The following is a 12,517-nucleotide window of genomic DNA, read 5'->3' as shown; positions in this document are numbered from 1 at the left end:
ACCACGAGCTCGTCAAATGTCCAAACACCTTGAAATTTTGAACGCACCTAGAAAATTCTCTCATTTTTTATGTGTAAAAATTTCAGAATTTTTTTAATCTGTTTTTTTTTTAAATTTACTGTTCACTGGAAGATGAGCCCGGGCACCAGTTTGAATTATCGCGTATGTATATCTTACCTAAACTAGAGGGAGTACGACATTTCTCCCGGTATTGTGATAGACCAAATATAATTTATCTGGAATTTAGAATCTGTCATGGTTGTTTAGCTCAAAACGTGGAACAATTTTCACGACAAAGAGACATCATGAGAGCTAGGCAAGTCACTGGACAAGATATACCAGGGAATTTGTATTTCTGGGCACATAATCAAGAATAAAATGCACAATTACATATGAATGGGGAATTATATACACGAGGCAATTATTCCCACGCGTATACAATTTACACGAGTAAGAAACATGCTTCTGGGCACAATTCCTATGGCTATCTGACCCCTACACAAAAATCTTCAAAATGCCGTCTTCTGTTTATCTATTCTCCACATAAAACAACCTGACCGCCACCCTTCGTTAGTTTCTTTATATACTCTCCATGCAAAATGAAAACACAAAGGAAGGAGGAAACTCCACAGGAGACATCGAAAGCTGGACAACAATAGCTTCATAGCTCATTTCATCAAATCCAGGAATACAAAACCGTTCCAAAGGCTATGAAGCACCATCGATGCCAATAGGTTGCGTGATCTGGCAAAGACGCCTCCCATCACAACCCCGAGAAATATCAACGGCAACACCCTTTGCACGTTGAAGTGCGCCAGCGCAAACGCCGCGGCACTTAGCAGGATCGACCACGGAAGGGGCATGTATCGTGTTAGAGATGGGAGAAGGAAACCACGGAATACAATCTCTTCCCATATAGGTGCACATACAGTGACTACCACTGCATACAAGGCCATTGCCACCGGGTCACGGGCCACAATGGATTGCTCTACACTGGATACCCCGGCGACTGGCCCTGATGACATATGAACTAGGCTGATGTTGATGTGAGAAAGCAAATTCACCAGTGGGAATAACAGGCACCCCAACGCTACATCCCAATGCCATCTGCCCTTTAATTTGAACTCAAACCAGCCTGGAGGAAGGGGACGGAATCTACCAAGGCACTGGTGAAGGATAGCGATCCCAGCAAGGCCTTCAGTTATGTCCGTCACGAGGCTGTATAATGCTTGTCCTCTGTGCGTCAATGTTTCCTTGCTAAAGCCAGCAGCGTGAGCCAAGAATGGCACTATCCAGGAGCCCACAAGCCAAAATGTCGCAATCCACAAAAACATGACCTGTATTCAAAAAGTATAACTGGCAACCCTTAATACCAAATTCATATAAACTGTTAAGACATCATTATATTCAATCAACACCCCCTGTTTAACTGATATCTTTAGAAAGACAACCAATAACCAGCAGAACAATCATCCATTCCTTTCTATTATATATGTACATAATATGCTAGCACATGCATCAAAACTTATTATCTTGAGAGGGGAGCATATTTTTAAACCCAGCCTGTTTGGAGTGGCCCCTGTGCTGTGGTTGTGACTTCAGTCCCACATTAGAATTAGAGACCTAAAGGTGAGTGCACGATTTTATAGTTCTTGTTGTGTCGTCCCCCATCCCTGTTAGCCCTTTAACAAGACGAAGCGGCAAAACTCTAAGCGGGGTGCTATGCATGAATAGCATGTCCCACGCAGGAGCTGAGTTGGGGATGACACAAAAATTTAAACAGAACACTATGGTAATGCAGAGTGCCTTGTGCCACTTTTGCCACTTGGAGATGTAAATTCATTCATGATATCTCTCTTCTTGCACATAGGCTTAGAGATAGCACCAAGCAACAACTTTTTGCTTGGATTAACTCCCTTCTGCAATTCTAGGGAGGTGCAGGTAGGTTTGCTAACCCTATAGACTTTAGACTCTTCATGTACAGCTTTTTGTCTTAACTTTTTGAAATAAAGGGCTGTGGAGCTTTGCTCCAAGTAAATATTCAAAAAAAAACATAGGTGGACACATAAGGGCAATATTAATATCTGTCTGGTCTCTCATATCATGTCCAAAATAAAGTATCCACGTGCGTTCGGCATCTTATAGATCAGATTCACATTTAATATGTCTGTGTCAATATACAGAAAATCTAACGGAACAGGGACGAATTACGTTACGAGAAAAACAACAGCTGGCCCTACATCCCGTAGGATATCCAGAAGATATCTGCTGAATTAGCAAAATGGATGTCCAATAACACCAAAACATAATAGAATAAGTAGAGAACTAACCTGGGCAATTGTTTGTCCAGTCCAAGGTACCGCCCAGCGCCCATTCCAAAATCTGAATATTGTTTCCTGTAGATTTTCCTTTATCTGGGGCATAAATTCAGAATTCTCATTGATTCATAGGACAAAATCGAAGTCTTAACAATGAAAAGGACTAACAGTCAATATCTGCTCCCCCCGTTCCGAATTATAAAGGTGTTCTAACTTTTTTTCTGAATCACAGGTGAATGTGAAATGTGTTCCATGGCCCAAAAATGGCAAATGTTCATAAACTTATAAAGGACAAGCACTTTTTCCTACATATATTAAACATTGATATGATCAATTGGTCATCCAAAAGGTTCCTTATAAACTCAGATAGACATCAAACTCAATACAGTAACACAGGGAAAAAATATGCACAACAATAGCTATTTTCCTTCGTTCCACACATTGGCTGGCACCACACAAACAGAGAAAAGCACATGTCTATATCAGTAAGAAAATAAATTCAAGTGGAACAACTAATTTTGTTATCAGGACGCCTCCAGTTAATGCTAGTAGAAGCAATGTGATTCGGTAACTCAATTTGACGGAGTAATTAACGGTGTCTCCTTTATCGATCATTAAAAATGTTTTGTCATCTTATCTCTTAAGCTTTCAAATAGTATTTCAAGTGAGCAACTGAGCATAAAAACTGATAGTTTTACTTGTATTGTATCGTAATACTGTGCTTCATTTTGCAGTATCAACCTAATATAATTTACATCTGAAATTCCTATTTGTCAAAACACAATGAAGCTGGGATGCGGAAAATAAACCAGACGAACCTTCTGCGCTCTAACAGACCAGTCTCCATTTACATAACTCTGAGCATCCGTGTTGGGGCTTCCACCGTCTTCCTCCTTCAGATCAGGATCCCCTGAGATCTCTGCCTGCTCATTGCACTTGAAGCCGGTGCCATCATCAGATGTTGTTGACACGTCCTGATCCTGCCTGAAGCACGAGATGTGAACCAGGCTCCATCCCTAAATGCACACGAGCACAAGAAAGAAAACAAAACAAAAAATCAAATTGTCGCAGGCAGCATGCCATTTTGACACTAACAGAGCAAACTGATGGGCATGACATTCAGATTGGCCATGTGGATAGCAATGTTGTAGCTACAAAACTGAGCACTGTGATACCCATACAAGGCTTGGCTGCTGAAATTGCGGCAGTCAAACGGTTGAACCCGAGAGCAGGGAGTCGTTTCGACCTTACCTTGGTGGGAGCAGCCCCGCGAGGCTTAAATCTGAGTGATGGCCTCTCGGCGGCGGCGGAGGGAGGCGGGAGCCTAACCCTACCGCAGGGGAGCCGCGGAGCGAGAGGGGCTAGGCAGGAGGTGGACGACATGCGTATTCGGCGACCCGCAGAACCGATTTAGGGCAGGAGAGAGGAGGGCGGCACGAGGGCTCAGGCAAGGAGGCGAACGGCGCAGCGCGACTGCGGTGACGGCGAGGCGGGGACCAGGACGCGGGCGCGTGCGGCCAGCAGGCCGCAGCAACGGTTGGGGCGCGCGGGCGCACCCGCGGCCGGCTAGGGCGACGAGGGGGAGGCAAGCGAGGCTGCGCGCGAGAGACAACGGGGGTGGAGCGAGCGGCGGCGAGGAACCGGGGAGAAGCGAGTGCGCCGACGGGGAGCAAGCGCCGCCGAGAGACGCGGGCTGCTGGGACCGGGAGGATGTGCGGATTACGTCTTTCTTTTTCAGATTGGTTCATGGAACACATTTCACATTCATCAGAAAAAAAAGTTAAAACATCTTATAATTCGGAAGGGAGAGAGCAGATATTAATGCTCTGTTCGGAGTCACTCCGCTCCGTAACTCCGCCGCGGAGCGGAGCGGCATACAGTAAAAATATAAAGAGCGGCAAACAGGCGCTTCACGCGCTCTGCTTTTTGGTGACGGAGCGGTGGATTGCTGAACACAACCTAACTATTAGTCTTTTTCATTGTTATAAAACTTTGATTTTGTCATACAATATGAATCAATAAGAATTCTGAATTTATGTCCTAAATAAAGAAAATGTACAGTAAAAAGAGCTAGTCCTGATATAATGATATAACCCTGTAACTAAAACTATATACACAGATCACGAACTACAAAGATACTACAACTATAGCTATAAGTTAATAATGGACCATGTGCTATACTAAATAAATAGACCAGGAATCATGGCCATATGAAACAAAATATCAAGTTGCATGTCGAGTAAAATTAAACAGGACAGGTCATATGCATGGTCAACCAAAGCATGTGTAGAGGTCTATTCTTAATATATCACCAATTGTAGTGCATCATATGTTATACAGAAACAGAACAATACCCTCCTATTATATCTCAAACAACAGCTTGATATCTACTACACAACCTTCTTCTTGTACACTTTGTTGGGCCTCCAAGTGCAGAGGTTTGTAGGACAGTAGCAAATTTCTCTCAAGTGGATGACCTAAGGTTTATCAATCTGTGGGAGGCGTAGGATGAAGATGGTCTCTCTCAAACAACCCTGCAACCAAATAACAAAGAGTCTCTTGTGTCCCCAACACACCAATACAATGGCAAATTGTATAGGTGCACTAGTTCGGCGAAGAGATGGTGATACAAGTGCAATATGGATGGTAGATATAGGTTTTTATAATCTGAAAATATAAAAACAGCAAGGTAGCAAGTGGTAAAAGTGAGCGAAAACGGTATTGCAATGCTTCGAAACAAGGCCTAGGGTTCATACTTTCACTAGTGCAAATTCTCTCAACAATAATAACATAACTGGATCATATAACAATCCCTCAACATGCAACAAAGAGTCACTCCAAAGTCACTAATAGCGGAGAACAAACGAAGAGATTATTGTAGGGTACGAAACCACCTCAAAGTTATCCTTTCTGATCGATCTATTCAAGAGTCCATAGTAAAATAACACGAAGCTATTCTTTTCGTTCGATCTATCCTAGAGTTCGTATTAGAATAACACCTTAAGACACAAATCAACCAAAACCCTAATGTCACCTAGATACTCCAATGTCACCACAAGTATCCGCGAGTATGATTATGCGATATGCATCACACAATCTCAGATTCATCTATTCAACCAACACAAAGAACTTCAAAGAGTGCTCCAAAGTTTCTACCGGAGAGTCAAGACAAAAACGTGTACCAACACCTATGCATAAGTTCACAAGGTCACTGAACCCGCAAGTTGATCACCAAAACATACATCAAGTAGATAACGTGAATATCCCATTGTCACCACACATAAGAACATGCAAGACATACATCAAGTTGTTGGAAATATGCCCTAGAGGCAATAATAAAATGGTTATTATTATATTTCCTTGTTCATGATAATTGTCTATTGTTCATGCTTTAATTGTGTTATCCGGAAATCGTAATACATGTGTGAATGCATAGACTATAACATGTCCCTAGTGAGCCTTTAGTTGACTAGCTCGTTGATCAATAGATGGTTACGGTTTCCTGACCATGGACATTGGATGTCACTGATAACGGGATCACATCATTAGGAGAATGATGTGATGGACAAGACCCAATCCTAAGCATAGCACAAGATCGTGTAGTTCGTCTGCTAGAGCTTTTCTAATGTCAAGTATAATTTCCTTAGACCATGAGATCGTGCAACTCCCGGATACCGTAGGAGTGCTTTGGGTGTACCAAATGTCACAACGTAACTGGGTGGCCATAAAGGTACACTACAGGTATCTCCGAAAGTGTCTGTTGGGTTGGCACAGATCGAGACTGGGATTTGTCACTCCGTATGACGGAGAGGTATCTCTGGGCCCACTCGATAATGCATCATCATAATGAGCTCAATGTGACCAAGTGGTTGGTCACGGGATCATGCATTGCGGTACGAGTAAAGTGACTTGTCGGTAACGAGATTGAACGAGGTATTGGGATACCGACGATCGAATCTCGGGCAAGTAACGTACCGATTGACAAAGGGAATTGTATACGGGATTACTTGAATCCTTGACATCGTGGTTCATCCGATGAGATCATCGAGGAGCATGTGGGAGCCAACATGGGTATCCAGATCCCGCTGTTGGTTATTGACCGGAGAGTCGTCTCGGTCATGTCTGCGTGTCTCCCGAACCCGTAGGGTCTACACACTTAAGGTTCGGTGACGCTAGGGTTGTAGAGATATTAGTATCCGGTAACCCGAAAGTTGTTCGGAGTCCCGGATGAGATCCCGGACATCACCAGGAGTTCCGGAATGGTCCGGAGGTAAAGATTTGTATATAGGAAGTCCAGTTTCGGCCACCGGGAAAGTTTCGGGGGTCACCGGTATTGTACCGGGACCACCGGAAGGGTCCCGGGGTCCACCGGATGGGGCCACCTATCCCGGAGGGCCCCATGGGCTGAAGTGGGAAGGGAACCAGCCCCTGGTGGGCTGGTGCGCCCCCCATGGGCCTCCCCCTGCGCCTAGGGTTGGAAACCCTGGGGGTGGGGGGCGCCCCACCTGACTTGGGGGGCAAGTCCCCCCCTTGGCCGCCGCCCCCCCTTGAGATTAGATCTCTAGGGTCCGGCGCCCCCCAGGGCCCCTATATAAAAGGGGGGAGGGAGGGCTGCGCACCCAAGCCCCTGGCGCCTCCCTCTTCCCCCATAACACCTCTCCCTCTCGCTGAGCTTGGCGAAGCCCTGCCGAGATCCCCGCTACTTCCACCACCACACCGTCGTGCTGTTGGATCTCCATCAACCTCTCCTTCCCCCTTGCTGGATCAAGAAGGAGGAGACGTCTCTCCCAACCGTACGTGTGTTGAACGCGGAGGTGCCGTCCTTTCGGCGCTAGGATCATCGGTGATTTGGATCACAACGAGTACGACTCCATCAACCCCGTTCTCTTGAACGCTTCCGCTCGCGATCTACAAGGGTATGTAGATGCACTCCTCTCTCTCGTTGCTAGATGACTCCATAGATTGATCTTGGTGATACGTAGAAAATTTTAAATTTCTGCTACGATCCCCAACAGTGGTATGAGCTAGGTCTATGCGTAGTTTCTATGCACGAGTAGAACACAAGTTGTTGTGGGCGTCGATTTTGTCAATTTACTTGCCGTTACTAGTCTTATCTTGATTCGGCAGCATCGTGGGATGAAGCGGCCCGGACCGACCTTACACGTACGCTTACGTGAGACAGGTTCCACCGACTGACATGCACTAGTTGCATAAGGTGGCTAGCGGGTGTCTGTCTCTCCCACTTTAGTCGGATCGGATTCGATGAAAAGGGTCCCTATGAAGGGTAAATAGAAATTGGCATATCACGTTGTGGTTTTGGCGTAGGTAAGAATCGTTCTTGCTAGAAACCTATAGCAGCCACGTAAAATTTTGCAACAACAATTAGAGGACGTCTAACTTGTTTTTGCAGCAAGTGTCATGTGATGTGATATGGCCAGAAGGATGTGATGAATGATATATGTGATGTATGAGATTGATCATGTTCTTGTAATAGGAATCACGACTTGCATGTCGATGAGTATGACAACCGGCAGGAGCCATAGGAGTTGTCTTAATTTATTTATGACCTGCGTGTCAACTGGAGCGTCATGTAATTACTTTACTTTATTACTAACCGTTAGCCATAGTAGTAGAAGTAATAGTTGGCGAGACAACTTCATGAAGACACGATGATGGATCATGGTGTCATGCCGGTGACGATGATGAACATGGCGCCCCGAAGATGGAGATCAAAAGGAGCAAAATGATATTGGCCATATCATGTCACTATTTGATTGCATGTGATGTTTATCATGTTTTACATCTTATTTGCTTAGAACGACGGTAGCATAAATAAGATGATCCCTCGCTAAAATTTCAAGAAAGTGTTCCCCCTAACTGTGCACCGTTGCGAAAGTTCGTTGTTCCGAAGCACCACGTGATGATCGGGTGTGATAGGTTCTAACTTTCGCATACAACGGGTGTAAGCCAGATTTACACACGCAATACACTTAGGTTGACTTGACGAGCCTAGCATGTACAGACATGGCCTCGGAACACAAGAGACCGAAAGGTCGAACATGAGTCGTATAGCAGATATGATCAACATGAAGATGTTCACTGATGATGACTAGTCCGTCTCACGTGATGATCGGACACGGCCTAGTTGACTCGGATCATGTATCACTTAGATGACTAGAGGGATGTCTGTCTGAGTGGGAGTTTGTTAATAATTTGATTAGATGAACTTAATTATCATGAACTTAGTCTAAAAATCTTTACAATATGTCTTGTAGATCAAATGGCCCACGCTAATGTTGCCCTCAACTTCAATGCGTTCCTAGAGAAAACCAAGCTGAAAGACGATGGTAGCAACTACACGGACTGGGTCCGTAACCTGAGGATTATCCTCATAGCTGCCAAGAAAGCATATGTCCTTGAAGCACCGCTAGGTGATGCACCTGTTTTCCCAGCAACTCAAGACGTTCTGAATGCCTGGCAGTCGCGTAGTGATGATTACTCCCTGGTTCAGTGCGGCATGCTTTACAGCTTAGAACCGGGGCTCCAAAAGCGTTTTAAGCAGCACGGAGCATATGAGATGTTCCAAGAGCTGAAAATGGTTTTCCAAGCTCATGCCCGGGTCGAGAGATATGAAGTCTCCGACAAGTTCTACAGTTGTAAGATGGAGGAGAATAGTTCCGTCAGCGAACACATACTCAAAATGTCTGGGTTGCACAACCGCTTGTCTCAGCTGGGAGTTAATCTCCCGGATGACGCGGTCGTTGACAGAATCCTTCAGTCGCTCCCACCTAGCTACAAGAGCTTTGTGATGAACTTCAATATGCAGGGGATGGAAAAGACCATTCCTGAGGTATATTCAATGCTGAAATCAGTGGAGGTGGAGATCAAAAAGGAACATCAAGTGTTGATGGTGAATAAAACCACTAAGTTCAAGAAAGGCAAGGGTAAGAAGAACTTCAAGAAAGACGGCAAGGGAGTTGCCGCGCCCGGTAAGCAAGCTGCCGGGAAGAAGACAAAGAATGGACCTAAGCCTGAGACTGAGTGCTTTTATTGCAAGGGAAACGGTCACTCGAAGCGGAACTGCCCCAAGTACTTAGCGGATAAGAAGGCCGGCAATACCAAAGGTATATGTGATATACATGTTATTGATGTGTACCTAACCAGCGCTCGTAGTAGCTCCTGGGTATTTGATACCGGTGCGGTTGCTCATATTTGTAACTCAAAGCAGGAGCTGCGGAATAAGCGGAGACTGGCAAAGGACGAGGTGACGATGCGCGTCGGGAATGGTTCCAAGGTCGATGTGATCGCCGTCGGCACGCTACCTCTACATTTACCTACGGGGTTAGTTTTAAACCTCAATAATTGTTATTTAGTGCCAGCTTTGAGCATGAACATTGTATCTGGATCTCGTTTAATACGAGATGGCTACTCATTTAAATCCGAGAATAATGGTTGTTCTATTTATATGAGAGATATGTTTTATGGTCATGCCCCGCTGGTCAATGGTTTATTCTTAATGAATCTCGAACGTGATGTTACACATATTCATAGTGTGAATGCCAAGAAATGTAAGGTTGATAAGGATAGTCCCACATACTTGTGGCACTGCCGCCTTGGTCACATTGGTGTCAAACGCATGAAGAAACTCCATGCAGATGGACTTTTGGAGTCTCTTGATTATGAATCATTTGACACATGCGAACCATGCCTCATGGGCAAAATGACCAAGACTCCGTTCTCCGTAACAATGGAGCGAGCAACCAACTTATTGGAAATCATACATACTGATGTGTGCGGTCCAATGAGCGTTGAGGCTCGCGGTGGCTATCGTTATGTTCTCACCCTCACTGATGACTTGAGTAGATATGGGTATGTCTACTTAATGAAACACAAGTCTGAGACCTTTGAAAAGTTCAAGGAATTTCAGAGTGAGGTTGAGAATCAACGTGACAGGAAAATAAAGTTCTTACAATCAGATCATGGAGGGGAATATTTGAGTCACGAATTTGGCACACACTTAAGGAAATGTGGAATTGTTTCACAACTCATGCCGCCTGGAACACCTCAGCGTAATGGTGTGTCCGAACGTCGTAATCGCACTCTATTGGATATGGTGCGATCTATGATGTCTCTTACCGATCTACCGCTATCATTCTGGGGTTATGCTTTAGAGACTGCCGCATTCACTTTAAATAGGTCTCCGTCGAAATCCGTTGAGACAACACCGTATGAATTATGGTTTGGAAAGAAACCTAAGCTGTCATTTCTTAAAGTTTGGGGATGCGATGCTTATGTCAAGAAACTTCAACCTGAAAAGCTCGAACCCAAGTCGGAAAAATGCGTCTTCATAGGATACCCTAAGGAAACCATTGGGTATACCTTCTACCTCAGATCCGAAGGCAAGATCTTCGTTGCCAAGAACGGGTCCTTTCTGGAGAAAGAGTTTCTCTCGAAAGAAGTAAGTGGGAGGAAAGTGGAACTTGATGAGATGACCCCTCTCGAACCAGAAAGTAGCAAAGCACAAGAAAATGTTTCTGTGGTGCCTACACCGACTAGAGAGGAAGTTAATGATGACGATCATGATCAAGTTACCACTGAACTTCGTAGGTCCACAAGGACACGTTCCGCACCAGAGTGGTATGGCAACCCTGTTCTGGAAATCATGTTGTTGGACAAAGGTGAACCTTCGAACTATGAAGAAGCAATGGCGGGTCCAGATTCCAACAAATGGCTTGAAGCCATGCAGTCCGAGATAGGATCCATGTATGAAAACAAAGTATGGACTTTGACAGACTTGCCCGATGATCGGCGAGCGATAGAAAATAAATGGATCTTTAAGAAGAAGACGGACGCGGATGGAAATGTTACCATCTATAAAGCTCGACTTGTCGCTAAGGGTTATCGACAAGTTCAAGGAGTTGACTACGATGAGACCTTCTCACCCATAGCGAAGCTGAAGTCCGTCCGAATCATGTTAGAAATTGCCGCATTCTACGATTATGAAATATGGCAAATGGACGTCAAAACGGCATTCCTTAACGGCTTTCTTAAGGAAGAATTGTATATGATGCAGCCGGAAGGTTTTGTCGATCCTAAGAATGCTAACAAAGTATGCAAGCTCCAACGCTCAATCTATGGGCTGGTGCAGGCATCTCGGAGTTGGAACATTCGCTTTGATGAGATGATCAAAGCATTTGGGTTTACGCAGACTTATGGAGAAGCCTGTGTTTACAAGAAAGTGAGTGGGAGCTCTGTAGCATTTCTCTTATTATATGTGGATGACATACTATTGATGGGAAATGATATAGAATTCTTGGAAAGTATAAAGGCCTACTTGAATAAGTGTTTTTCAATGAAGGACCTTGGAGAAGTTGCTTACATATTAGGCATCAAGATCTATAGAGATAGATCGAGACGCCTCATAGGTCTTTCACAAAGCACATACCTTGACAAGATATTGAAGAAGTTCAATATGGATCAGTCCAAGAAGGGGTTCTTGCCTGTGTTGCAAGGTGTGAGATTGAGCATGGCTCAATGCCCGACCACGACAGAAGATAGAGAAAAGATGAGTGTCGTCCCCTATGCCTCAGCCATAGGGTCTATTATGTATGCCATGCTGTGTACCAGACCTGATGTAAACCTTGCCGTAAGTTTGGTAGGAAGGTACCAAAGTAATCCCGGCATGGAACACTGGACAGCGGTCAAGAATATCCTGAAGTACCTGAAAAGGACTAAGGATATGTTTCTCGTTTATCGAGGTGACGAAGAGCTCGTCGTAAAGGGTTACGTCGATGCTAGCTTCGACACAGATCTGGATGACTCTAAGTCACAAACCGGATACGTGTATATTTTGAATGGTGGGGCAGTCAGCTGGTGCAGTTGCAAGCAAAGCGTCGTGGCGGGATCTACATGTGAAGCGGAGTACATGGCAGCTTCGGAGGCAGCACATGAAGCAATCTGGATGAAGGAGTTCATTGCCGACCTAGGAGTTATTCCCAATGCATCGGGGCCGATGACTCTCTTCTGTGACAACACTGGAGCTATTGCCCTTGCCAAGGAGCCCAGGTTTCACAAGAAGACCAGGCACATCAAGCGTCGCTTCAACTCCATTCGTGAAAATGTTCAAAATGGAGACATAGATATTTGTAAAGTGCATACGGATTTGAATGTCGCAGATCCGTTGACTAAACCTCTTCCAC

The 12,517-nt window shown here is 44.9% G+C and overlaps 1 protein-coding gene across 1 annotated transcript; it reads right to left on the bottom strand.

Moving 5' to 3' along the window:
• Positions 1-336: 336 nt before the first annotated feature.
• Positions 337-4,082, bottom strand: LOC109740427 (uncharacterized). Its single transcript, XM_020299488.4, has 4 exons — positions 3,570-4,082; positions 3,137-3,334; positions 2,331-2,414; positions 337-1,337 (listed from the first exon to the last, which is right to left on the bottom strand). Exons 1-4 carry the CDS (start codon positions 3,699-3,701, stop codon positions 669-671), a joined length of 1,083 nt encoding a protein of 360 aa, XP_020155077.1. The 5' UTR covers positions 3,702-4,082; the 3' UTR covers positions 337-668.
• Between the last annotated feature and the right edge of the window lie 8,435 nt (positions 4,083-12,517).

This window comes from Aegilops tauschii, chromosome 6, assembly GCF_002575655.3.
Source record: "Aegilops tauschii subsp. strangulata cultivar AL8/78 chromosome 6, Aet v6.0, whole genome shotgun sequence".
Lineage (NCBI taxonomy): Eukaryota > Viridiplantae > Streptophyta > Magnoliopsida > Poales > Poaceae > Aegilops > Aegilops tauschii.
The sequence above is the reverse complement of the archived record's forward strand: the minus strand, read 5'-3'. Positions and strand labels throughout refer to the sequence as shown.

What these genes read in the sequence shown, in the direction of transcription:
- LOC109740427 (XM_020299488.4), bottom strand. Translation starts at nt 3,701, where the DNA reads ATGTCGTCCACCTCCTGCCTAGCCCCTCTCGCTCCGCGGCTCCCCTGC. An exon ending in GGTCTGTTAGAGCGCAGAAG is followed by an intron (nt 2,415 to 3,136) that starts GTTCGTCTGGTT and finishes TTTATGCCCCAG; the next exon opens with ATAAAGGAAAATCTACAGGA. An exon ending in CTGGACAAACAATTGCCCAG is followed by an intron (nt 1,338 to 2,330) that starts GTTAGTTCTCTA and finishes TTTTGAATACAG; the next exon opens with GTCATGTTTTTGTGGATTGC.